The 21,757-nt window shown below is 61.6% G+C and overlaps 2 protein-coding genes across 6 annotated transcripts; one reads left to right on the forward strand and one right to left on the reverse strand.

Annotated features, from left to right (window-relative positions):
• Positions 1 to 66: 66 nt before the first annotated feature.
• Positions 67 to 11,584, reverse strand: TMEM59L (transmembrane protein 59 like). 3 transcript variants are annotated; one of them, XM_057709998.1, is made up of 9 exons: positions 11,470 to 11,584; positions 4,798 to 5,064; positions 3,780 to 3,939; positions 3,586 to 3,695; positions 2,278 to 2,343; positions 1,591 to 1,693; positions 1,153 to 1,270; positions 932 to 1,049; positions 67 to 686 (listed from the first exon to the last, which is right to left on the reverse strand). In XM_057709998.1, exons 2-9 carry the CDS (start codon positions 4,957 to 4,959, stop codon positions 558 to 560), a joined length of 966 nt encoding a protein of 321 aa, XP_057565981.1. In that variant the 5' UTR covers positions 4,960 to 5,064; positions 11,470 to 11,584; the 3' UTR covers positions 67 to 557. The 3 variants fall into 3 exon arrangements, with proteins under 3 accessions (XP_057565981.1, XP_057565980.1, XP_057565982.1); XM_057709997.1 differs by having other exon boundaries at positions 2,278 to 2,430; XM_057709999.1 differs by lacking the exon at positions 2,278 to 2,343.
• Positions 11,103 to 21,553, forward strand: CRLF1 (cytokine receptor like factor 1). 3 transcript variants are annotated; one of them, XM_057709994.1, is made up of 9 exons: positions 11,103 to 11,251; positions 15,920 to 16,201; positions 16,538 to 16,667; positions 16,833 to 17,002; positions 17,991 to 18,148; positions 18,250 to 18,418; positions 20,388 to 20,575; positions 20,684 to 20,731; positions 21,231 to 21,553. In XM_057709994.1, exons 1-9 carry the CDS (start codon positions 11,140 to 11,142, stop codon positions 21,249 to 21,251), a joined length of 1,278 nt encoding a protein of 425 aa, XP_057565977.1. In that variant the 5' UTR covers positions 11,103 to 11,139; the 3' UTR covers positions 21,252 to 21,553. The 3 variants fall into 3 exon arrangements, with proteins under 3 accessions (XP_057565977.1, XP_057565978.1, XP_057565979.1); XM_057709995.1 differs by having other exon boundaries at positions 20,689 to 20,731; XM_057709996.1 differs by lacking the exons at positions 20,388 to 20,575; positions 20,684 to 20,731; positions 21,231 to 21,553 and adding an exon at positions 18,498 to 20,061.
• Positions 21,554 to 21,757: the final 204 nt, after the last annotated feature.

A 21,757-nucleotide genomic window follows, 5' to 3' on the forward strand; every position in this document is an offset into this window, starting at 1 on the left:
CTCTCAGGCCACTCCCCAAGGGGTACACGGGAAGACCAACAGAAGCAGGCTTAGTCCAAGATGGTTTTTATATACATGGTTTATTCCTCCCAACCCCCATGCTGCAACTCCAGCCTCCTTTGCCCTCCTACCGCCTCCTCTCTTGCGGGGGGCGGGGGGCCTCCTCTCACGGGGCTACATCTCCAGAGGTGGGGTGGGGAGAAAGGGGGAAGCCCTCACACAGAGCGGCTCCCCTGTGGCCTCAGCCCCCCAGAGAGGGGAGAGAGGAAGGAGGAGGAAGGCAGCACAGGACGGGGGTTCAAATACTCAAGAAGCTACACGATAGAAGACAAAAGTAACACACTCTGGGGAAGGGGGGCAGGGAGGAACCAAGGTCAGATCCCGCCCCCCCAGCAGGGGCATGGCAACCCCAGGATCCCGGGGGGTGAGGTGCCGGGCTGAGGAGAGAAGAAGAATTTGGGGGGGTGAAAGAGCCCAAGGACGATCCCACCCTGACCCAGACTCCTAGGCAAAGGGCAAGTGCGACCCAAGGAGCCCCTGAACTTGGCAATGGAGGCCTACAGCTTGGTCAGGTCCAGTTTCAGCTTGTAGGGCGGGGGGCTGTCCGCAAAGGCGTGCGACGGGGGAGGGTACAGGGGCCAGTCTGGCTCTACCATAAAGCCCTTGTGCTGCTCCAGAGTCAGGGGCTGCAGGGGGAGAAAGAGGGAGCGAGAGCTCTGAGTCCCCACCCTGGCAAGACTCCTTCCCACCCCGGATCTCAGGTCGCCCCTACTAAGGGTGGGAGCTGTTTCCCCCATTTCCTAAGGGAGTGAAGAAACTTGCCTAATGTCAGGCAGCAAGTCAGGGGTCCCTGCCTCCAGGGGTGAGGGGGCCGCCCTATGCAGATGAGGGAGCAGCTCTCCTCCCACCCCTGCCCGCAGGCCCCGCCCACCTGGAACTTGAGGTGCTGGCCGGGTGCCGTCACCAGGGTGGAGCAGCTCAGCCACAACATCACCAGCACGGAAAGGAAGAGGCAGCAGGCCAGGATCCAGCGAGGAAGCCCCGAGCGCCTGCCCCACCCAGCAGGCACATTCAGGGGCCCTCAGGGGGCCAGAGAGCCTCTCACCTCTGGCCCCACCCCCCTCCACCACCCCCAGGGTTCGGCCAACCCACCGGGACATGCAACTGAGGAAGTCGTTGTCCTGCAGCTCATCCGACTCCACCTTGGCCTTGCTGCTGGTCTTGACTCGAATCTTGGCCTTCCTTACCTTGTCCAAGGGGCCTACAGGGTCTGAGAGAATAGGTCACCTCTCAGCAGCCTCCAGACCTTCGCCAAGAGGTGCCAGCAGAGAACAGAAAGGAGGCCAGGACCTGGGGCAACGGGGCCTGGGGTGCTGGAATAAATCAGAACCCTGAAAGATAGACCACGGACCCCTGGAAGGTGAACGTGGAACCCTGGGAGATGGACCATGGAAACTTGGGAGATGGACCATGGAACCCCAGGAGCTGCGAGTTGGAAATCCCAATCCTCAAGGGTTCATTCATCAGGAGAACCCCTTGTGGCAGTGGAGCCAGCTGTGGAAGGAACACTGGTCTAGGCTTGGACCTTACCAACATGCACCTCCAAGGCATCAGGGTGGGATCCCCGCCAGGTCACCTCCACTCGCTGCAGACGGGTCCCCTCATGCCCCAGGCTCTCTACCACAGGCTGGGTCTGGGCCAGGAACAAGACAGCACAGAGAAACCCTTTAGAAAGGCACCACCTTGGCCCAGGAGGCACCTTTCTGTGCCCCATGTAGGTTACATTGTCCCATGCCCAGCTGTCACCTAGTAGTGCTGGGGACTGAGAGGACACCCTCTGTGGAGCTGTGGGCTGTGATATGAGGGATGCTGTTCCCTGCTATCGTGGGGCCCTGATTTGTCTTGACCCCATCCTCTAGCTCCTTAAGTAGGGATGTGATCCAGGGCAAGCCAATAGAATCACAGGGATTGGCTGAGAGGTCATCACGTGACTCAACCAGGCCCAATCAGCTTAGTTACAACCTCAGAGGTTGTCACCTAGAGCCTCAGGCATCCACCATGCTGCGAGGAGGGAAGTGCTTGCCTGAGAATGAAGCCACCAAAAAGGACAGCAGAGTCCAGGGGGTTGAGTGAGACACTGAACCCCTGGATCCAGCTGTGCCTGAAGCTTGCACACCTGTGGACTTTGCATCCCATGAGCCAAGAACCAACTCATCCCACCTTCTTAACCTGACCACCCAACCACTACTCTGGTGCGGCCCCTGCCAGAGCCCTCACCTGGAACACCACCACCTTCCCATTGTCAGTCTGCAGGTAGTATGTCCAGGTGGAAGAGACGAAGCCCTGGGCCGAGTTGACAAGGTCATTGCAGAGGGTGGAAAATAAGTCCAGGAGCGAGAGAGCCCCACTCGGAGCTTCCAGGACCTTTCTCTGCCAGGGGGAGGCCCAAGGCACAGAAATGTCACCAATGTAGGGCATTAACCAATGGGAAGGGAGCTGGGAGAATTCACTGTGATCAAAATTCACCAAGTGGTTTGAGGCAACAGCGCTTCATAAAATGAACACAGACTTCAGCACTGCATTTAGCTGACTGTGTGCCCTGGGGGAAGTGGATTGCCCTCTCTGAGCCCAAAAACAGGGATGATTCTCTTCCCTCATGGGGTCGCTATGCGATTTCAACTAGACAATGATACAAGTGCCTAACATGTAGTAGCTGCTATTATTAAAAATGTCACCATCATTGTTCTTATTTTGACAGCATCAGGCGAGAATTCCGAATAGGAAGAAATGATAGGGCATTGTGCCTTTCTGAACAGTGAAAGCCCAGACACGGTAGAAGAAAATGAGTGAAGAGGGAAAGGGCTTTCTGGGGAATCCCAGCCCCTGGGTTTCTGGCTGTAATGAAGGAGTTCCTGTGCCTCAGTTTCCCCTGATGCAGCGTTGTCTGGAATCACTCACAGACTCTGATAGGTGATCAGTCATTATTTCTCCCTGGGGTGGGAAGAGGGGTACTGCACATGTGCGTGGGAGGCTGCTCCTCCCCGTACCTCCGTTCTGAGTTGCCCCAGATGACAGTGGCCACCTGTTCATAGAGAAAGTGCTTAGACCGGTAGCTGGCATGTAGGTGCTCAGTAGTCAGCTCTGGTGGCACTGAAGATGAGGGAGGTGAGGGATGGTCACAAGCCCTGGTGGCACTGGCTTTAAATCCCACCTCTGTACAGCCCTGTGTGGCCTTGGCCAGTTGCTCTGCGGGCATGAAATAGGGATGACACCAGCTCATGTGCCTCCAGGTGGCACAAGGAATTTGGGACAGGCTGAGGTCAGGCCCAGACCAGGAAAAATGCTTGGTAAATAATGTAAACGGTGGCTGTTTGGGGCAGGGGCGGAGGCGGGGTGGGGGATGAAAATTGAGTCTTGAGATGTAAAATGGCTTAATCAAGGATACCCAGGAGGCCTGGAATGGAACGGAGAGCCTGGGAGACTCCAGATATGAGTGCAGATTAGGCGGGGGGGGGGGGGGGGGGGGGGGCGGGGAGGAGAGGAGAGGGGGGATGGGCGTGGGGCCACAGGTGGGAGGGCGCCCACCTTCTGCTCCAGCTCAGGCTGGGGCTCAGGCTCCGGCTCTGGGTTCTGGCTCCAACAGCCCTCGCTGCAGGCCTGCTGCTCCTTCTCCTTCACGTAGGCCTCCACGCAGGCTGCAGGGGGCGGGAGGGGGTGACTGGGGGACAGCCCTCCCCAGGCCTCCTCTCCCCACCCTCACCCACTCCGCCAGCCCTTACCTGCTTCACACTCAGCCTGGGTGGCATTGGGCTTGGAGCTCCTGGCCACAAATCGGCAGATGGAGAAGAGGCGGCAGCCTCGCTCACAAGCACTGATGAGGACGGCCCTGTCATACGCATTGGCTTTCCGGGACTCAATGGGGTCCTCCTCCGGCTCCTCCTGGAAGCGAAGACGTGGGGCTCAGGCCAGGGAAAGGGCAGGAGGAGGTCAGCGCTGGAAGCCCTCATGCGAGGAGATCGAAGATTTGATTCCCCCCCATGTCTTCTAAGGGGACTGGGATGAGGTTGGGGAGGACGCTATGAATATTAGTGGGGGCTCTTAGCTCTGAGGAAGAGAGAGGGGGAGGGGGGTTGAGAAGGAGAATAAACAACGGAGGTTGCTGGGTTTGGGTAATGCTTGGAAAACTGGGGAAAATGGAGGAAAACGGTCCCCCCCTAAGGCTCCAGGGAGGAGGGATTCTCAGGCCTGAAGAAGTAAGGGGGGGGGGAGATCAGAGGAGGTTTTGTCACCCTTCAGGACTGGGAAAATTGGGATCCCACTGTGGGGTGGTGAGGATAGGGGTGGGGGCTGGTAGCTCTGAGGGGGGTAGGGAGGAGGATGTGGAAGCTGCTTGGGTAGAGGGGGAGGATAAGGGGACTGTCAGGCCTGAGGGAGGTGGGGGTTGGGGGCCCCAAGGGTCCTTGCTCAGCAGAGCGGAGGCAGAAGGAGCCTCAGGCTTGGAGGGACCCGCATCCCTAAACCCTCCCCCATCAGAGGGCCCCCACAGCCCCTCTGCTGTGGGAGGAACATCCCCATCCTCATCAGAGGGACCCCCCACCCCTTTGCTCACCCCCATGGAAGGAACCTCAGCCCTTCCCCCACTAGAGGGATCCACCCCCATTGGAGAACCCCCTCCCCTAACCCCTTCCCCCTCCGAGGAACCCTTGTCTCCCGCTCCCGATGGAGGGAACCGCATCCTCAACCCATCCCCCATTGGAGAGATCTCTGGTCCTCCCGCTGCCGCCGCAAGCGCTTCACCTGAGCCGGCTGCGGTTTAGGGTAGCGGTCTCGGCACCGCAGCTGGCAGCTCTGCGTATCCCCGAGCTGCAGGGCGAAGGGGTCGCGGACAGGCGGTGCAGGGGTGGCGGGCGGAGGCTGCAGCAGCAGCAGCAGGAGCGGCATCAGCGCGACCGAAGCCATGGCCAGGCCGGGCGCAAAGAGCGCGGGGGACGCCGGCTCCTGGCAGGCGCAGAGGATGCGGCGGCGGCGGGGACCGGGTCGCTGACGTCACCCGAGCGAGGCAGCCTGGGAAGGGGGGGTGGGGGATGCGGAGAACGGGCGGGGGAGAGGCGCTGCGGCACCGTTGGGGTGCGGGCAGGGTGAGGCAGGTGGATCGTGGCCCCTGCCGTCTGTCCCATCTCGGGGGTACCGTGGCACCTCCCTAGTATCCACGGGGGGGGTGGGGGAATCTCAGCCATCGCTAGGGGCCAAAAGGAGACAAATAGGGTGATAGGATGGGGGGCAGATCTATTCGCCAGGGGAAGGCCTTCCGTTGTAGGCAGCTTTGGAGCTGGCCACGCTAGGAGGCCGAAGGAACAAGCAAGGGCCCTGAGGTGGGGATGAGTTTGTTGGAAAAGGAAGTAGGACGGCGGTGGATCTGGCTGGAACCCAGCCAGAGACTGGAGATGAAGGGTCGTGAGGGTCGCAAAGCTGGATTAAAGAAGGCCTTCCGAAGGTGTGTGACATCATCTCCTTTGATACCCAAATCAGAGAGCCGGTAACATGTGTGCAATTTGCCTCCTTTAGGAGCCCTCCCAGACCATCTAGGGTTCCCCCAGCCTCACCTCTCTCTGGCCCAGCCCTGATCCAGGGGGATCTGGCCCCTGCTCCCTCAGACTAGGGGCCGCTCGACCTGAGGCTGAGTGGGAGGGGGCACAGAGATGCTGATAGGGGCGATGGGGTGCTGCTAAAATTTCTAATTCTCGTGGGAAAACTTGGGACAAACAGGAACACTTCTGGCTTTCATACCCGCACGCCAAGGTGACAGAGTGTAGCCCCACGCAACTTGGGTTAGGAGGTCCCCTAGCTTCCTCTCGGGCAGACATGGGAGTTGTGGCGCCCTTCTAAGCCTGAGACTTTGCAAAAATGACACCACCCTCCCCCTCGCCGGCGTGCCCCGCGCAGGTGCCTGCCGCCTGCGCATCTTCCATCTACGCTCTGTCCCAGTAGACCCGGCGGCAGCCACGCGGGGTCAACAGGTCAGAGGGCGCCGCAGGTTCCGGCCGGGGAGGAGGGGACTGCGGAGGGGGGGGCTAGCGCGCCCCCTCCCCAGGCCTGCCGCCGCGCTTTCATCTCCGCGGCCTCGGCCAGCCCCCACGTGGCTTAATCAGGCGCGGCTGTGCCTGGAGGACCCTGAACATCTGGATCCCCGCGCGGCCCCTCCCCCGCCCCGCCCCGCCCCGCCCCTCCCAGGCTAGGCTGCCGCGACCCTGCGGCGAGGGCCTCCAGCCTGCGGTTTGCGCGAGGGCCAGGGTACCCCGCGTCTAACCCACCGCGCGCCAGGCCTGTGCCCTTGGGAAACAGCCGATGGTTATGACCAATACTGTCCCCCGATCCACAGGTGGGAAACTTAGTCCCAGGACCCCTCCACAGAGCCAGGATTCAAGCCCACACATGTCAATTCCAGAACCCCGCGCGCTGAAGCCTTACACAATTACTGTTCTTCATTCATTCCAAACAAAACACTTCCCAAGTATTTTCTTGCAACAACCCTGTAAGGAAGAACTGGCAGCGTTGTCCAATTTACAGATGAGGAAACTGAGGATCAGGGTGGCAAAGGGGGTTGGCCCAGGTGATGAGAGAAGCAGAGAGGTGGGCAGATGCTGCCTAGGCTAGGAGGTGGGGAGTCAGGGGAATAGGGCTTAAGAGGTGTCTCTTAAAGCGCAACCCGCGCCCTTTTAAAAGCGGAAGGGGAAACTGAGGCTGGAGGAATTGGGACGCTGGCCTAGGTCACCGGAGAGGAGTGAGAGGGTTTGCTGGCCTCCCACTCACCCCCTTTTCCGCTGCAGGAGGCCGCCTGGGGCGAGAGCGGAAGGAGGACTTGACCCCGGCCCCCCAGGTGAGCCCCCGCGCCCCTCCTGCCGTTCCCGAGGGAGCAGGTCCAGGTGAGGGGCGGGCGGGCCGGCGGGCGGCCGGGGTCGGGTTTCAGGAAATCCGCCGACATTCCTTCGGGGCTTAAGAGGGAAAGTTGACTCGGCGCCGCCCCTCACCCCCCCCCCCACTTCCTACCCCCCGGGGCGGCCCGGCCGGGGCGGCAGGCGGGGAGGCGGGAGGTGCTGGGGTGGGGGGGCGCTGCGGCCCGCCTGGGCGTGAATCAGAGGCGGGCCGGGCGTCCGGGAAGCGGCGGCCGAGGTCAGGGCGAGCATCGGACAAGCGCCCTTTGTCCCTTGCCGCCCTCGCCACGACCCCGCTGACCCCCACCCCCAAGCCGGGTACAGCCTGGGGAGCAGACACGGCACCGTGGCGCCGGCGGCTTGCTGACAGTGGGCGGGGGGAGGGGAAGGGGCACAACTGTCACCCCCAACATAGCTGGTGCCTCCTGGAACCCAGACATCCAAGGTTCTCCAGGGTGTGGAAGGGGCAGGGAATCCAGACCTCTGAGGCCCGGTGAACACTGGCCCTGACCTAGACAGAGGCAGCTCTTCACTCCTGAGATCTCACCTCCAATGCCTATGAGCTCTGGATTTTTAAAGTATAGACCGCACAAAACTTGGGACCCAGGCATTCCAGCTCCCCAGGCTGAACCTTCAGGGTGGACATGATGATGAAGCCCCACCTTCTCCTGCACGCAAGTCCTGAACCTGTGTTCTGCTGCCCCAAGCCCACGTCCAGGGTAGCCCCTCACTGTCCCTGCTTCCTGGGAGCGCTGGCCTGGAACACAAGGTAGCTAATCCCATACTAAGGGGCCCTGACCATGGGGGTCTCAGCATGGGAGAGACAGCTCTGTGCCCTCCTCACTCCCTATGGGACCCTGAAGATGCTGTTACCACTGCCCCTCCCGGGGGCCCCCTCAGTGCCCCGGAATTATGTAGGGAGCTGGGCTGGAGGGTCTCCCCCAAGCTAATCCTTAGGTGCAAAGACCAAGGAGGAGCCATCCCCCGTGTGGGGCCCTCCCTCCATCTGCCACCTCAGTACATTCCCAGCCACCTTCAAGGACTTGGGTCAATATTTGCCAGAAGTTCCATCAATGCTGGTTCCCTTTCCTGCACAAAGAGGTGGTGGGACTGATGAGGAAGGGGTTAAGCCACCCAGAGGTCAAATCCCTTTCCTTAAAGTCCAAGCTTTGAGGCAAAGGTCACCTGGAGGGCAGAGGGCACGCTCCAGGGCGCGGCTGGGCAAACTACCCATACCCTTCTACAGGTGAGGACCAGAGAGGGTGACTACCAGGATGGGTCACACAGCAAGTCCAGGGCCTGGCTGGGACCCCAGACAGCATGATTCACTGGGACTGAGTTTTCTTGTTACTCAGAGGGGCTGAGCATTCTCCATCCTTTCATTTTGCAAATGTTCACTGAGCTCTTCTCCTGTGGTCCTCACTGGGCCCAGCATGGGGCCCTAATGGCTCTCGGGGTTCTCACAGTCTAAAGAAAACGTCTCAAGAGAAAGATGATGTTCAAAGCACTGTGTTACAAAGATAATTTTAAAAGGGGAAAGGGATGGAGGGTGCCTGGGAAGGTTGGGGGGCCATCTGAGAACACTTGACCTGTGACCTGATGGAAGAGAAGGTGCTAACTGGGGGAAGACTTGGGGGAACTGCATCCCTGCAGAGAGAAAAGCAAATGTACGAAGACCCTGTGATAATAACAAGCCTATGTGTTTGGCGGGAACAGGGCTGTAGCAGCTGGAGTGGAGTGAGGAAGAGGAAGAAAGAGGATGAGGAGAGAGGAGAAGAGGAGAGAGGAGAAAAGGAGGGAGGAGAGGGTGGCAGGGCAGAGATGACCTGCTTTGCTCCTTTGAGAAGCTCCTTCTGCCTGCTGTGCAGGCAAAGGCAAGAGGATTTACCCGGGAAGCCAAGGAGGAGGCTGGACGGCATCCTAGACGGACATGGTGGGGCCTGGACCCGGATGGGGTGGAGAAAAGGGGTCCGAATCTCAGCATGGGGATGTTTTGGAATCAGAGCCAACAGGATTTGCTGATGGATTGGACGTGGGGGATGAGTGAAGGAGAGAGTTGTCACGCGCACCTCCAGGTCTCTGGCCTGAGCACCTGGGTGAACGGGGGGAGCCTTTTCCCCAGACTGGGGAATGACTGGGGGAGGAGCAGAGACTGGGGGGAAAAATAATCAGGATTTTTCTCCAGGAGCCTGAAGTCCTCCAGGAGGGAGTCAAACGTTGCAGGGGAGAGGTTGTGGGGGAGGGGTGGCATATATCCTGGAAAAACAATTCCAGCCAAGAACTGCCACCTTCACTTAACTCTCTGGACCACCTCGCAGGTGGGACTATGGCCCCATTTTTCAGAGGTGACAAACTCAGGCTCCAAAAGAATGTGCCCCTGGTGCCAGGCACTATGCGACCATGTGTTTTGACCCAACTGCCCACAAAAACCCTTATGCTGGCTAGGAGTCACCCACTGTGCTGAGGAGGAAACTGAGGCAGAGAGGCCTGCTTTGCCCCAGTAAACGACAGTGCAGCATGCTAGGGCTTTACTCTCTCCTTCACAAACCCATCCAGAGTCCAAAATGGGGGGCTAAGGGGGCGTACGCGGGACTCCATCCTTTAATCCTGTTTTCTGACAGTCTGAGGTCTGAGTTGGGGACCCATGTAGCAGGGGTGGAGCGCAGCCTTGAGCAAATGAGGTGGGAACTCCTGAGCCCTCTTCAGACACTTTTACCCCCTTGGTTAGTTAGGGACCTAGGGGAGGGTCCAGGTCTCTAAGGGAACCCCTGGAAGGGCGAGTTAGAGCCCTTCCCCTCTGAGGGTAGGCGGCTGGGGGCGGGGCTGCGACTCTAACCGCGGGGCTGGAGCCGACCCCCGAACTCTCATTTCAGGCTCCCCCCGCCCCACCCGGGCCTTGGAGGCCAGGAGCCCTTTTATCTTGGGCGCCCGAATCGGGTGGGGACCGAGAGGAGGGGGGTGAGGCGCCCGGGCCGGGAGGGGTCCCGAAACCCAAGCAGTGGCCAAAAATAATAACACGAAGAAGGATCCCTACAAAAAAAAAAAAAGAAAAAGACAAACTGTGAGTCGCTCCGGGCAGCCGGCGTTACCTGGAGTCGGCGGGCGGCGGCCGCCGGAGCGATTACTCACTGCGTGGCGCACCCCACCCGCGGGCCGCTGAGCGGATTTTTCCGGGGGGGTGGTTGGTTGTCAGCGAGTCGGGAGGGCCTCCTTACCTCTCTCCTCCTGGGAATCTGTCCTGCCCCGCACACGGGACCCGCGCAGGCCCCCATGCCCTTTCCCACGGGGGCCCATTTCTCCCCGCCTGCCCACGCGGGGACTCCCTACTGAGGCCCCCGGGTGCCCCCAAAGAGCCTCAGCTCGGTCCCGCTCGAGGGGGACAGCTGAGCCAGGGCGAGATCCGGGGACGCCGCGCCTTGCAGCTTTTTCTCCGTCTTCCCTCCAGCAAAGCCTGGGGCCAAGGCTGCGCGCGCGGAGGACCAGAAGAGGCGGGATGAAGTGGGAGGGGGAGCGCTGGGCCAAAACCGGTGGGACCCGCGCGCCGATGGCGTGGGGCGGGAGGGAGGGCGACTTTTAGGCCCCTGGGGAGGAACGGGGGGCTGGAGATGGGAGCAGGCGGGGCTCAGGGACCGCTCAGTGGGGGGGGCGGGGCCAGAGTTCGGGTGGGGGCCGAGACAGAGGATGGGGGGGAGGAGCGGGCCAGGGCTGGGGGCCGCAGGGGACGCCGAAGGGGCACATGGCTGAGAGCAGGGTGCAGGGAAGTGGGCGGGGGTATGGAAACGCAATTGGGGGCGTCAGGTCCCAGGTTGGGGGTAGGGAGCCTGGAGCTGGCGGGGGTGGAAAGGGAGGTCCCAGGTCGGTAAGGGTAGAGTGGGGGATTTGGGGCCGCGGGAAAGGGCGCGTGCGGTGCGCGGCGGGGCGGAGGCCGGACGGGTGGGGCCCGCGGTGCCCGCGGGCGGGCGGGCGGCGGGGAGGCCGGTGCGGGGCCCGCCGCCCCCCCCCCCGGGGCCGGGCCGGGGGCGGGGCCGGGCGGGGCCAGCGGCGCATTAGCGCCCTTGTCAATTCGGCTGCTCAGACTTGCTCTGGCCTCCGCGCCCGCGCCCAGCGACGTGCGGGCTGCTTGGCCCGCGCCCGGCCCGCGCCCCGCGTCCCTCCGCGCCGCCGCCGCAGCCGCCGCCCGCCGCGCGCCCCCGGCAGCGCCGGCCCCATGCCCGCCGGCCGCCCGGGCCCTGCCGCCCAATCCGCGCGGCGGCCGCCGCCGCTGCTGCCCCTACTGCTGCTCTGCGTCCTCGGGGCGCCGCGAGCGGGATCAGGAGCCGGTGAGTACCCGGCGCCGTGCTCCCCTCTCCCCGCCCGGGCCGAGAGCGTGCGCCCCGGGGGCAGCCGCGGGGGGAGGGGGCGCGGGCGCCACCTGGACGGCCCGGGAACAAAGGAAGGCGCCCCCGGCGCGGCCCTCGGGGCGCCTTCACCTGTGGGGCGCACGGCGCCGAAGTCCCTTGGCCCGAGGGTCCGGCTTCCGCCACCGAGGCCTTCTTACCTGGGCTGCCCTGTGGAGGACACCCGACTCGGCTCCGGAGGGTCGCGGGGCCGCGGCCTGGGACCCTCTGCACGCCGGGACGCGGTGGGCGCACGCGACAGCGTCTGCTGACTCGGAGACGCTGAGACCGCGGGTCGCCGCTCCCGGGCGGCGGCGCACGCGGTAGGCGCGCTGGGTGCCGGCCCTGAGCGGGCCCCCCCCCCCGGGTGGAGGGATGAGCCCCGTGAGGAAGGCGGGGCGGGAGGGGGCCGCTCTGGCCGCCTGGCGCGCGGCCCGGGGTCCCTGGGGACGCGCCTCTCCGCGGGCCGGCGCCGCCGCCCTCCCCCGGCGGGACCCCGCGCGCGGGGGTCCGCGGAGTCCCCACCACTGGCGGCGCTCAGAACCGTTCCCGGCCACGCTGCGCCGGGCTAGGAGACTCTAGCGAGAGAAATCTTTGTGAGAGAGTGGGTTAGAGGGAGAGGGAGCGGGAGCTAGCGAGTCCGGGCACCACGGGCCCAGCCGTGGTGGTTGGGGGGGCAGCCACCGGGAACCCACAGCCCCCGCAGGCCGAGACCCCCGCCCTGCTGGGAGCTCCTGGCCTCCGGGACTCTCTGGTCCCCCACCCGATGCACACCCCCGCCAGGACACCGTCTCCACATCCAGACCCACTCTGGGACACACCCAGAGACACACAAAGACTCACACTGGCTTGTGGCCCGTCACCCTCGCCCTCAGATGTGCGCACACTGCATCCCAGATGCACATTCGCACACCATCGGGGCGCGCACACACACATTCCATCCCTGACACACACACATGCATGGTCACACACTCTTTCCGAGGAGGAGGCAACACAGGGCACACACGCAGGCACCGCCTGCCCTGGATGTTCACAGTCGCTCCACGCACCCCATCCAGGCACACAAGTCCACCGGGGCGGGCACACCCTGCTTGCCAGGCAGACCCATACTGTACGGAGCTGTTTGCAGGCTTCCCGCGGTGCTCTTCCAGAAAGGGCAGGGTCCGGTGTCCTGGAGGCACTTGCTGAAAGCCTAGCATGCCCAAGGCTCCTGGGCAGGTGAGGGGCTGCCCCAGGCCCTCCTGGGGTTCCTGACAGCCCTGCCAGGCAGTGGGCAGCACCTGTGAATGCCACCTTTAGCGGCAGGCTTTGTTTCCCAGCCAGCAAAGCGGCAGGCAAAGGTGGTGGCGGTGGGAGGATTGTTGTGCGTGTGTTTTTTCCTTTAAGGGGGAAGAAATTAAATAAAAGATTCTCACACCTCGGCAATATGTTTCTACTTACGGTGTGTCTTAGCACCTGACCAGCAGGCGGGTGGGTCGTAAAGTGTCTGCAGGTACCAGCGGGACAGGAGATGGGGACCCCTGTGGGGACCCCGGGATGGAGGCCACCCTCCTGCCTTGTTTGCAGAGAATCTCACACTTTTCCCTTTTAAAACACATGGTGTTCCTTTTTAATAACGGCAGTGGCTCCAGATTGGGAAGGGGGAGAGGAAAAAACTTTTAAAGGCCCCAGCTCTGCGGGAAAGGCAGGGGAGGCAGGGAGCAGGGGAGGGGGGCTATCCAAAAGCCTAGCCCAGGGATCTGCTGAGGGGAGCCTTCTAGGAAGCCCCCCAAAGCAGGCCAAGCCCCCCTTCCCCAAACTCAGTGGGCTGTCCCAGCTGCTTTGCCTGGGCTGGAATGTGTGCATCCCGGTCCCAAATGCCTTGGCCCATTGTTTGGGGAGGCCTGCAGGGAGTGCGCCAGCCAGCCAGGACCCCAGAGCTGGGAGGGGCCCTAATCCCACCAGTTCCTAGGCACGGAAGTGTGCTGGGCCCTCTGGGCATCGTGAGCTCTTCTCATTCACCTCCCCAGCAGGTAAAACAAATGTTCCTCCCATCTTCCGGAGGGGGAAACTGAGAACAGGGCCAATTCCCCAGGTGCTCTGGCCAAGATTGTCACCCCACATCCCAGGAGGGGAAGGCCTCACTGTGGCCTCTCCTGCTGGAGCTTGGGGTGCGGGACTGGCCTGTCCAGGCCCGCCTGGCCTTGCCCTCTCGCCCTGTCCCCCGCCCAGCCCCAGGAGGGCAGCTGCCGCCGCTGGCAGGCAGGCCGGCCACACCAGCCCAGGCCAGGCGGGTGTGGCAGAGGGGCAGTGACCCCCCCGAGCCAGGACCCCCCAGAGAGCCCCCTTCCTGGCCTGACCTGGGTGGTGAGTGAGGGACAGGAGGGGTGCGACCCACCCCCCAGAGGGTTGAGAATGGGCCTGGGGTCCGGGCAGGCCTGGCCGTGCCTCCCACCCGGCTGGGGGGGCCCAGGCAGGAAGCGGTGGGTGGGCCGGGGCAGAGACGCTGGCACGCCCCGAGTTCATGCCGAAGGAATTCCGAATTAGCGGGCGGCTGGCTGCCTGGGACCTCCGGGGCGGCCCCCTGGCCCCCCGCCCCCCCCCCCCCGGCCGCCCCCGCCTCCTCGGCTCTGGCCCGCTCAGCCGGCTCCTTCGCACGGACGCTGAGACCTCCGGCGAGCCCTGGGCCAAGCCCCAAACGCAACTGCGATCCCAGGCTCCAGCAAGACATGGCCCTCAAGCCAAGTTTGCCCCGGAAAATCGTCAGGCCCGGCCCCGAGAACTGTGTCCACCCCACCTCGCCCATCTGGGGCAGTGAGGGCCGGCACAGGGCAGCCACTGGCATTTAGGGGGCCTCCCAGGGGACCAGGATCACCCTGTCCTTGGCTGCCAGAGAAGCTGGGCTGCCCCCGCCTCTCTGCCCCACTGCAGTCCCTTCTTACAGCTGCCCAGTGAGCCTTTTAAAATATAAATCCTTCCCCTGCTCAGAACCCTGGAATAACTCCTCCCTGCAGGTCTGGCCCCTGTCGACCTCCTAGACCTCATTTCCTACCACCCCTGCCCCAGGATCTTTGCACTTGCTGTTCCCACTGCCTGGACACTCTCTTCTATATCTTTTCATGGCTAGTTCTTTCACTTTATTCACATCTCAGGTCAAATGCCATCTCCCAAGACAGGCCTCTTGGGCCATTTAGCTGCCACCACTGGTTTGTGCTCTATTTTCTCTCTTATTTGTTCTCTTAGATATTTATGTGTTCCTTTTCCTACTGCTCCCTTGGATTCAAGGCCCAGAAGGGCATGAATTTTGGGGTATCTTGGTCACCACTGTGCCCTCAGGCCCTGGCACACTGTAGGTGCTCCTCGATGAAGGAACGAAGGAACGAATGAATGAAAAAATGAGTGAAGGAGTCCTCACAACCACGCTTGGTGGAGGGAGAGGCCCCTTCCCAAAGGCTCAGAGAAGTAAAGGAACTGGGGTAGACCTCCAGAGTGAGCTGAGGGCATTCGAACCCAGGACAGCCTGGCTGAAAGGTCCCACACGGTTGTTCTTAAGACAGTTCATTTTCACTCTTCTCAAACAACCTCATGTGGCTGATACCATGATACCCATTTCCCAGATGAGGAGACTGAGACTCAGAGGGGCATCAGAAGCTTGAACTGTGCGTCTCCTCCCCCGTTCTGTGCCTTGGTCTCCCCTTGGATAAAAACCTCTTCCTCTTAGGTTCTAATCTTCAGAAGGCTGCTGCAGCGCAAGGCAGGAGGGAGGACATCCATCGCAGCATCCCAGGGGCCGCTGTGCCCAGCACCCGATTTACACACAACCCAGTTTAGGAAGTCATTTCCCATGTGATCTTCCCAATGGCCCTAAGGACCATGAGCTTTCTTGTTCCCATTTTGCAGATTAGGAAAACTGAATTGAGGGAAAGCGTGATGACGGCAAGTCCCTTTGGTTTGGGGTTGGATGCCTAGAGCTTGCCACTGTCACCTTCAATTCCAGTGGCAGCGCAGAGCAGAACTTTGGAGACTGACAAACATGGGTTTAAATAGTGTGTCCCTCTTCTATCCAGTGACTTTAGGCAAGAGGCTTGATCTCTGAGTCTTGTTTTTTTCATCTATAACATGAGCAGGATTCTAGTAGGGGTCAGGGCACCTCTTTTTAGAAGTGCCTTCCTCCCCACAGAGACATCTACGATGTGTAAGGTTCTGGGGGGTATCAGAGAAAGGACACACAATCTGTTATTTCTACTTGTCAAAAATAAAATGCAATGAAATATAAAAAAGGCAGAGTGTAGTGGTTGTCAGAAGTATGTGCAAAGCAAGAGTTACTTGGATCTGAGTGAGGTTTCTAACCACTCACAAAGCCCTGAGCAAGTCAGCGAACAAGTGGCTTGGAAAGACTTGAGTTGTGGAATCAGACATTCCTGGGGCTCAATTTTGGCTTTGCCAATAAACTTGGGTTGGTCACTTGACCTAACTGAGCCTCAGTCTCCTTCTCTGTAAAATGTGGGACAAACATAGCCCCTTTGCAGGACTGCCATGAGTCTTGGAGGACCTAGGATGGTGATGGGGGGGGTGGGGCGGGCTCAGGGCAGCTCCATCCCAGGCCTGACAGGTGCTCCTCTCTGACCCCAGATACGGCTGTGATCAGTCCACAGGACCCCACGCTCCTCATCGGCTCCTCCCTGCAGGCCACGTGCTCAGTACACGGGGACCCACCAGGGGCTACCGCCGAGGGCCTCTACTGGACCCTCAATGGGCGCCGCCTGCCCCCTGAGCTGTCCCGAATGCTCAATGCCTCCACTCTGGCCCTTGCCCTGGCCAACCTCAACGGATCCAGGCAACAGTCAGGGGACAACCTTGTGTGCCACGCCCGCGACGGCAGCATCCTGGCCGGCTCCTGCCTCTACGTTGGCCGTAAGTGGGCCCCCAGGACACCTAGGGGTAGCTCTTGGGGGCAGCATCTCCCGCTGGAGGGGACCATGAATCATGGGTCCTCTGATCTGGGGCTGAACAGTAGGTATACTGGCACAAGTTGAGAGGTACGGGCCGCTGGGGTGGGCATGAGAGCCTGAAGACACCCCCGCCCCTAACACCATCCTCAAGAGAGCCATGCAGGTGGTCCTGCCAACATCCGCTCTGTCCATCCTCTTTCCCCTCCAAGGTGGGGGCCCCGGCTGGCAGCCAGCAACTCCCCCCTCCACCTGTCCACGGCTGGTCCAGACCCTCAGCCCCTGCACCCCCCTTCCCCAGTGCCCCCAGAGAAACCCTTCAACATCAGCTGCTGGTCCAAGAACATGAAGGACCTGACATGCCGCTGGACGCCGGGGGCCCATGGGGAAACCTTCCTCCACACCAACTACTCCCTCAAGTACAAGCTGAGGTTGGTGGTGGCCCTCGGGTGACGTGTTCTAGCCTGGTTGTGTGGCCTTGGCCAAGTCTGCCCTCTCTGAGCTCTGGTGTCCTGTCTGCACTCCAGGGCTGTCGTGGGGAGGTTTGGGGGCCCAAAGGGACCCTCATGTGTCCTCCTCCCCTCCTGCCCGTGCAGGTGGTACGGGCAGGACAACACATGTGAGGAATACCACACGGTGGGACCTCACTCTTGCCACATCCCCAAGGACCTGGCTCTCTTCACGCCCTATGAGATCTGGGTGGAGGCCACCAACCGGCTGGGCTCAGCCCGCTCTGATGTGCTGACACTGGACATCCTGGATGTGGGTGAGCCCCGCCCCCCCAAGGCCAGCCTGGCCCACCTGGGATCCACCCCTCCCCCAGCCCCCACCAGCCCAGCCATGTCAGGATGCGAAGAACCTAGACATCCACCCATTGGTCCCCAGCCCCCTGAAGCAGCCAGGATACCCCTACTCTGCGGAGAACACCTGGCCTGGCTGCCTCCCCCTCGGCAGCCCAGGTGTGCAGGGGGGCCCCTGGGGAGCTGCGAGGGGGCGCCCAGGTCGGGAGGCGCCCCAGGAAGCAGCGGCCTGGAGCTGGGGAGTGGGGGGGGGGTGCAGGCGGGAGGCAGGAAATGCATGATCTGCGAGCAGAATTGGGCCTAATCTAATTAGGGTGTTTCTCAGCCCCAAGCAGGCCTGTGCCTTAACCCTTTAGGCCCCTCACCAAGGCCTCAGGGGAAGAGGCCAACCCTCCCTGCTGCCCACAGGGCTCCCAGAACGATCCCCAGAAGTCTTGCAGTGACGCCCTCCTCCTGCTTCCCCCTTTGCTTCCTTAAGTCCTGAACCTGCAGTGGGCATATTCTAAGCTTCCGTTGTCCCTTGGCACCCAGCAAAGCTGTCACATGGGGGACCTTTGTAAAGTCGGAAGGAGCAGGAGGTGGGCAGTGGGGGCTGGGGAGGGGGTCAGGGGGAGCTTCCTAGGGGTCTGGCAGCCTGAGGGCCCCCTGGTCTCCTGGGCATACTAATAATAATATTATCATCCAGGCAGTGTCTGCTTTTTCCGTAGTTCCCTGAAGATAGGGTTATGTTTCTCCTGTCACAGATAATAATGGTGATAACAGCTAACATTAATTGAATGCTTCTAGGTGCTGAGTGTTTCCTGAATATTATCTAATGTAATCCGCCCGCCCTGAAGGGGGGGGAGGGGGTAGAACGCAGGCAGGTGCCATCTAAGCCACGTGCCCTGGTATTTGGACCCAGACGGGGCCAGCCAGGTCCAAAGAGAGCCTGGTGACTAAGCCCCGCCCCCCCAGTGACCACCGACCCCCCACCCGACGTGCACGTGAGCCGCGTAGGGGGCCTGGAGGACCAGCTGAGCGTGCGCTGGGTTTCACCGCCGGCCCTCAAGGACTTCCTCTTCCAAGCCAAGTACCAGATCCGCTACCGAGTGGAGGACAGCGTGGATTGGAAGGTGCCCGCACCCACCCCCGCCCAGTTCCGCTCCTCCCTCCTCCTCTCCCCCTCCCCCCCCCACAAGCTGTCCCCGCCTCTGACCCTGCCCTCGTCACCCAGGTGGTGGACGACGTGAGCAACCAGACCTCCTGCCGCCTGGCGGGCCTTAAGCCAGGCACCGTCTACTTCGTGCAAGTGCGCTGCAACCCCTTTGGCATCTACGGCTCCAAGAAGGCAGGGATCTGGAGCGAGTGGAGCCACCCCACAGCCGCCTCCACCCCCCGAAGTGGTGAGCACCCCAACAGGGCTGGGTGGTCCTGGGACCAGCCCCAAACCAGCCTGGGCCTCTGTTTCCTTGTCTCTTCCAGAGAGCAGAGGTCTCAACCTCTTGGCCCTGGGGGCCAATTGTGGCCCTTGGATCTATTTCCTTGACCTGTCATTTGGGGGAAAAAAAAAAAAAAGTCTGACCTTCTGGCAGACTTTTAAACACAGTAAGTTTTAACACAAATATCCTAGATTCCCTAGAAAAATTGTCTAGAAAATGTAACAGGACACAGCCAGAGTTACTCCACAGCCCCTATCGGCAGAGGCTGCCCCTTAAGTCAGGGCCCTCACTCTTTCGGGTGCAGCATCCCCACCTGGCCTGTTGCACCCACATGCGCCCCTTCCCCAGCCCCTAAGGGCAAGTGAGTTTGAGACCCCTGCTTCTAAGACGATGGGCTGCCAACTCTTCCTGTGACCGACTTTGGTTTCCCCTTCTGATCAAGGTCGGGGGATGGGATGATCAGGGGCCTGGGTCTGATTCCCTTCGCTGTCTGGGGTTTATCTAAGCCCACAGACCTCCCTTCTCTCCTTTGTGACATGGTATGAAATCTTACTTGGTACCTCTGGCCTCAGCTTTCCCATCTGGAAAGCGGGGATGATAATCGTGCCTGCCTCAGGCTATTGTGAGGGTTAGGCGAGAGAGAACCCCACGGCAAGTGCTGTCATGGTGGGTGCTACCCAAGTGTTTGCAAGTAATAGTTCCTGAGGCTCCCATCCCCTGCTCCCCCAATGGTTTCACCCAAGGGAGGCCCCCTTTTCTCAGATGAGGACATTAAGGTCACTTAGTGATCTGAACTCAGTTCCCTTGAAGTCCAGGCTCTGGGGATGATGGGGAAACCAAGGCCCAGAGAGGGTCCCAGAGTCAGGGAGTGGCAGAGCAGGGCTCCAGCCGGTTCCCCAGCCCCCATGCGAGGGCCCCTCCAGGTTCAGGGGTGGGCAGGAACTAGCACAGCTGGGAGGGGCTTGAGCCTTGGCCCCTGCTCGTGCCCAGCACCTGCGATTCTTGCACGGGAGCCAGCAGGCGGCTGTGTCCGCTGGGGAGGCTGGGGAGGCCGGCAGGGGCGGTGGGGCCGGGGCTGTGCCAGGGCCTGTCAGCGGGTCCCCGGCGTTATTTATGACGTGAGGCCGATGTCCTTATCCGCCGGCCTGCTCAGGCTGCTCAGGGCTGGCTGCGGCCGGGGCGGCTGGACCGACAGACCGGCCTCCCACCTGGCCCTCCTGGCCTACTCCCCATCCAACCGGCTGTACTCTCAGGCCTGTCCTGGGGACTGGCCCCACCCCTCAGAGTCACCTGGAATTGTCTGTGTCCCTTCATCTCTCTGACACTCACTCTCCTTTCCTGTGTCTGTCCTTCTGCCTTTCTTGGTTTCTGCGTCCCTACATCCCCAGCCTCTCTGTCCCTCCCTGCTCTGGCTCTCTCTCCATCTCTCAGCCCTCTGCCTCTCCTTGGCTCTCCCCCAAAGCGCTCTCCCTGTTTCTGTCTCTTCTTGCCTCCATCTCTCAATCTCTGTCTCTGTCTCTCTCTCCAGTGCTTTCTCATCAGCGTCTCTCTCTTCCTTCCTCTGCCCCCTGCTCTGTCTGCGTCTCATCCCTCTGGCCCTGGCCTCTCTCCTCCCCAGCTGCCCAACCCCCCCCATTCCCACCCCACCCCACCCCCCGCGCCCCTTCCACTCACACCTGGCTCAGGCCACAGGAATCGGGTTCCTGGAGGAGATGTGGAGGAGGAGCCCCTTCCTTCCCCTGCCCCCTATCTCCTCGGGGGCGCAGCTGGGCTGCAGTGCTGAGCCGGGCCGTGGGGAGGACCGGGTCCCGTTGAAACAGGGAGGGAGGTGCCCGAGGGGAAAGCGGTCCCGCCGCGCGGGGGAGCCTCCCTCTCCTGCCCGCGCGCGCCCTCTGCCGGACGCGCCCTGACACTGCCGCTCCGCCCCCATTAGAGCGCCCGGGCCCGGGCGGCGGGGCGTGCGAGCCGCGGGGCGGCGAGCCGAGCTCGGGGCCGGTGCGGCGCGAGCTCAAGCAGTTTCTGGGCTGGCTCAAGAAGCACGCGTACTGCTCGAACCTCAGCTTCCGCCTTTATGACCAGTGGCGAGCCTGGATGCAGAAGTCACATAAGACCCGCAACCAGGTAGGAAGGAGGGACCCCCGGGCGAGGGGTGGAGGGGTGGGGCCAGGGGGGTAGACAGGCTGGGAAGGTAGGTCCTAGGCTCTGAGACACTGCCTCCTTCCTTCCAAGCACAGGACGAGGGGATCCTGTCCTCGGGCCGACGGGGCGCGGCGAGAGGTAAGGGGCGGCCCAGGTGGGTGGGCAGGCAGGGAGAGGAGGGCCCCTCCTGGTGGCCACAGGCCTCCACCCTCAGCCTTGGAGATATTGCGGTGCAGTCCCTTCCTCCGTCTCTTATTTATCAGCATTTACCTAACACCTACTGTGTGCCTGTCCCTGTAGCCCTTAGCCTAGTAAGAGCATCTGGACCCCTTTAAGATGTCCAGAGGGGATTGTCGTCCTCAGGAATGAATGCACATAGCCACCCGGCTAGCATTAGATGAGCGCCTACTGCATACTGGCCCTGTGCCAAGCACATTACCTGCAGGACACTCCATGGGATGGATAGATATTACTTCTCAGATGGGAAAACCAGTGCCCAGAGAGGGGCAGTAGCCTACCCAAGGTCACCCAGCTGAAATCAATGGGGTGAGGACCTGAACTGGGGCCTCCTCATTTGCTCTGTGGTCCTGGCCCCACCCAGGCTCCTTGCTAAGCCAGGCTTCCCCTCTGCCTGCAGGTTCTGCCAGATAAGCTCTAGAGGCCGGGGCTGCCCTCCCTGCTGCATGGAGATGCAGGGGCCACCCCCAGGCTGGGGGCCACCTCTGTACCCTCACCTCAGGGTGCCCCAGCCCTCTCGGCAGCAGCTGCGGTGAGCACTCTGAGCTCTGAGGGCCACAACAGCTCTGGCCTCCATGTGAGGTGCACCCTAGTGGGGAGGGGGGTGGTGCTGAGCTTCCCAGAATGCCTGCCAGGACTGGGGGTGAAGAAGGGTCATCACTCATCACTCCCCCCTACCCAGGACCCCTCCAAAGAGTCTTTTTAAATAAACAAACTATTTAGGTGCCCTGATTGTGAAGGTGAATTGGGGGCTAGAGTGGTCTAGGGTGGGGGCTGTGGGGTTTAGGGGAGGCACGAGGAATCCTGAAGACCCTTTGGGATGAGAATCTTCACCTCCCAGAATTTCTGACTCTCTCCATGATCTGAAATACCTGGTTCTAAACTCCTTGGAGAGTGTGATTCAAAACACCAGAGTTTCTACAGTCA

Source organism: Hippopotamus amphibius, chromosome 15 (assembly GCF_030028045.1).
Source record: "Hippopotamus amphibius kiboko isolate mHipAmp2 chromosome 15, mHipAmp2.hap2, whole genome shotgun sequence".
Lineage (NCBI taxonomy): Eukaryota > Metazoa > Chordata > Mammalia > Artiodactyla > Hippopotamidae > Hippopotamus > Hippopotamus amphibius.

Bases quoted from the DNA above. Each gene is read 5' to 3' on its own strand.
- CRLF1 (XM_057709994.1), top strand. From the start codon at position 11,140: ATGCCCGCCGGCCGCCCGGGCCCTGCCGCCCAATCCGCGCGGCGGCCG. The intron at 16,668-16,832 runs GTTGGTGGTGGC...CTGCCCGTGCAG, and splicing joins TCCCTCAAGTACAAGCTGAG to GTGGTACGGGCAGGACAACA. The intron at 18,149-18,249 runs GTGCCCGCACCC...CTCGTCACCCAG, and splicing joins AGGACAGCGTGGATTGGAAG to GTGGTGGACGACGTGAGCAA.
- TMEM59L (XM_057709997.1), bottom strand. From the start codon at position 4,959: ATGGCTTCGGTCGCGCTGATGCCGCTCCTGCTGCTGCTGCTGCAGCCT. The intron at 3,696-3,779 runs GTAAGGGCTGGC...CGCCCCCTGCAG, and splicing joins CCAGGCTGAGTGTGAAGCAG to CCTGCGTGGAGGCCTACGTG. The intron at 687-931 runs GTGGGCGGGGCC...CTCCCCCTGCAG, and splicing joins GCCAGCACCTCAAGTTCCAG to CCCCTGACTCTGGAGCAGCA.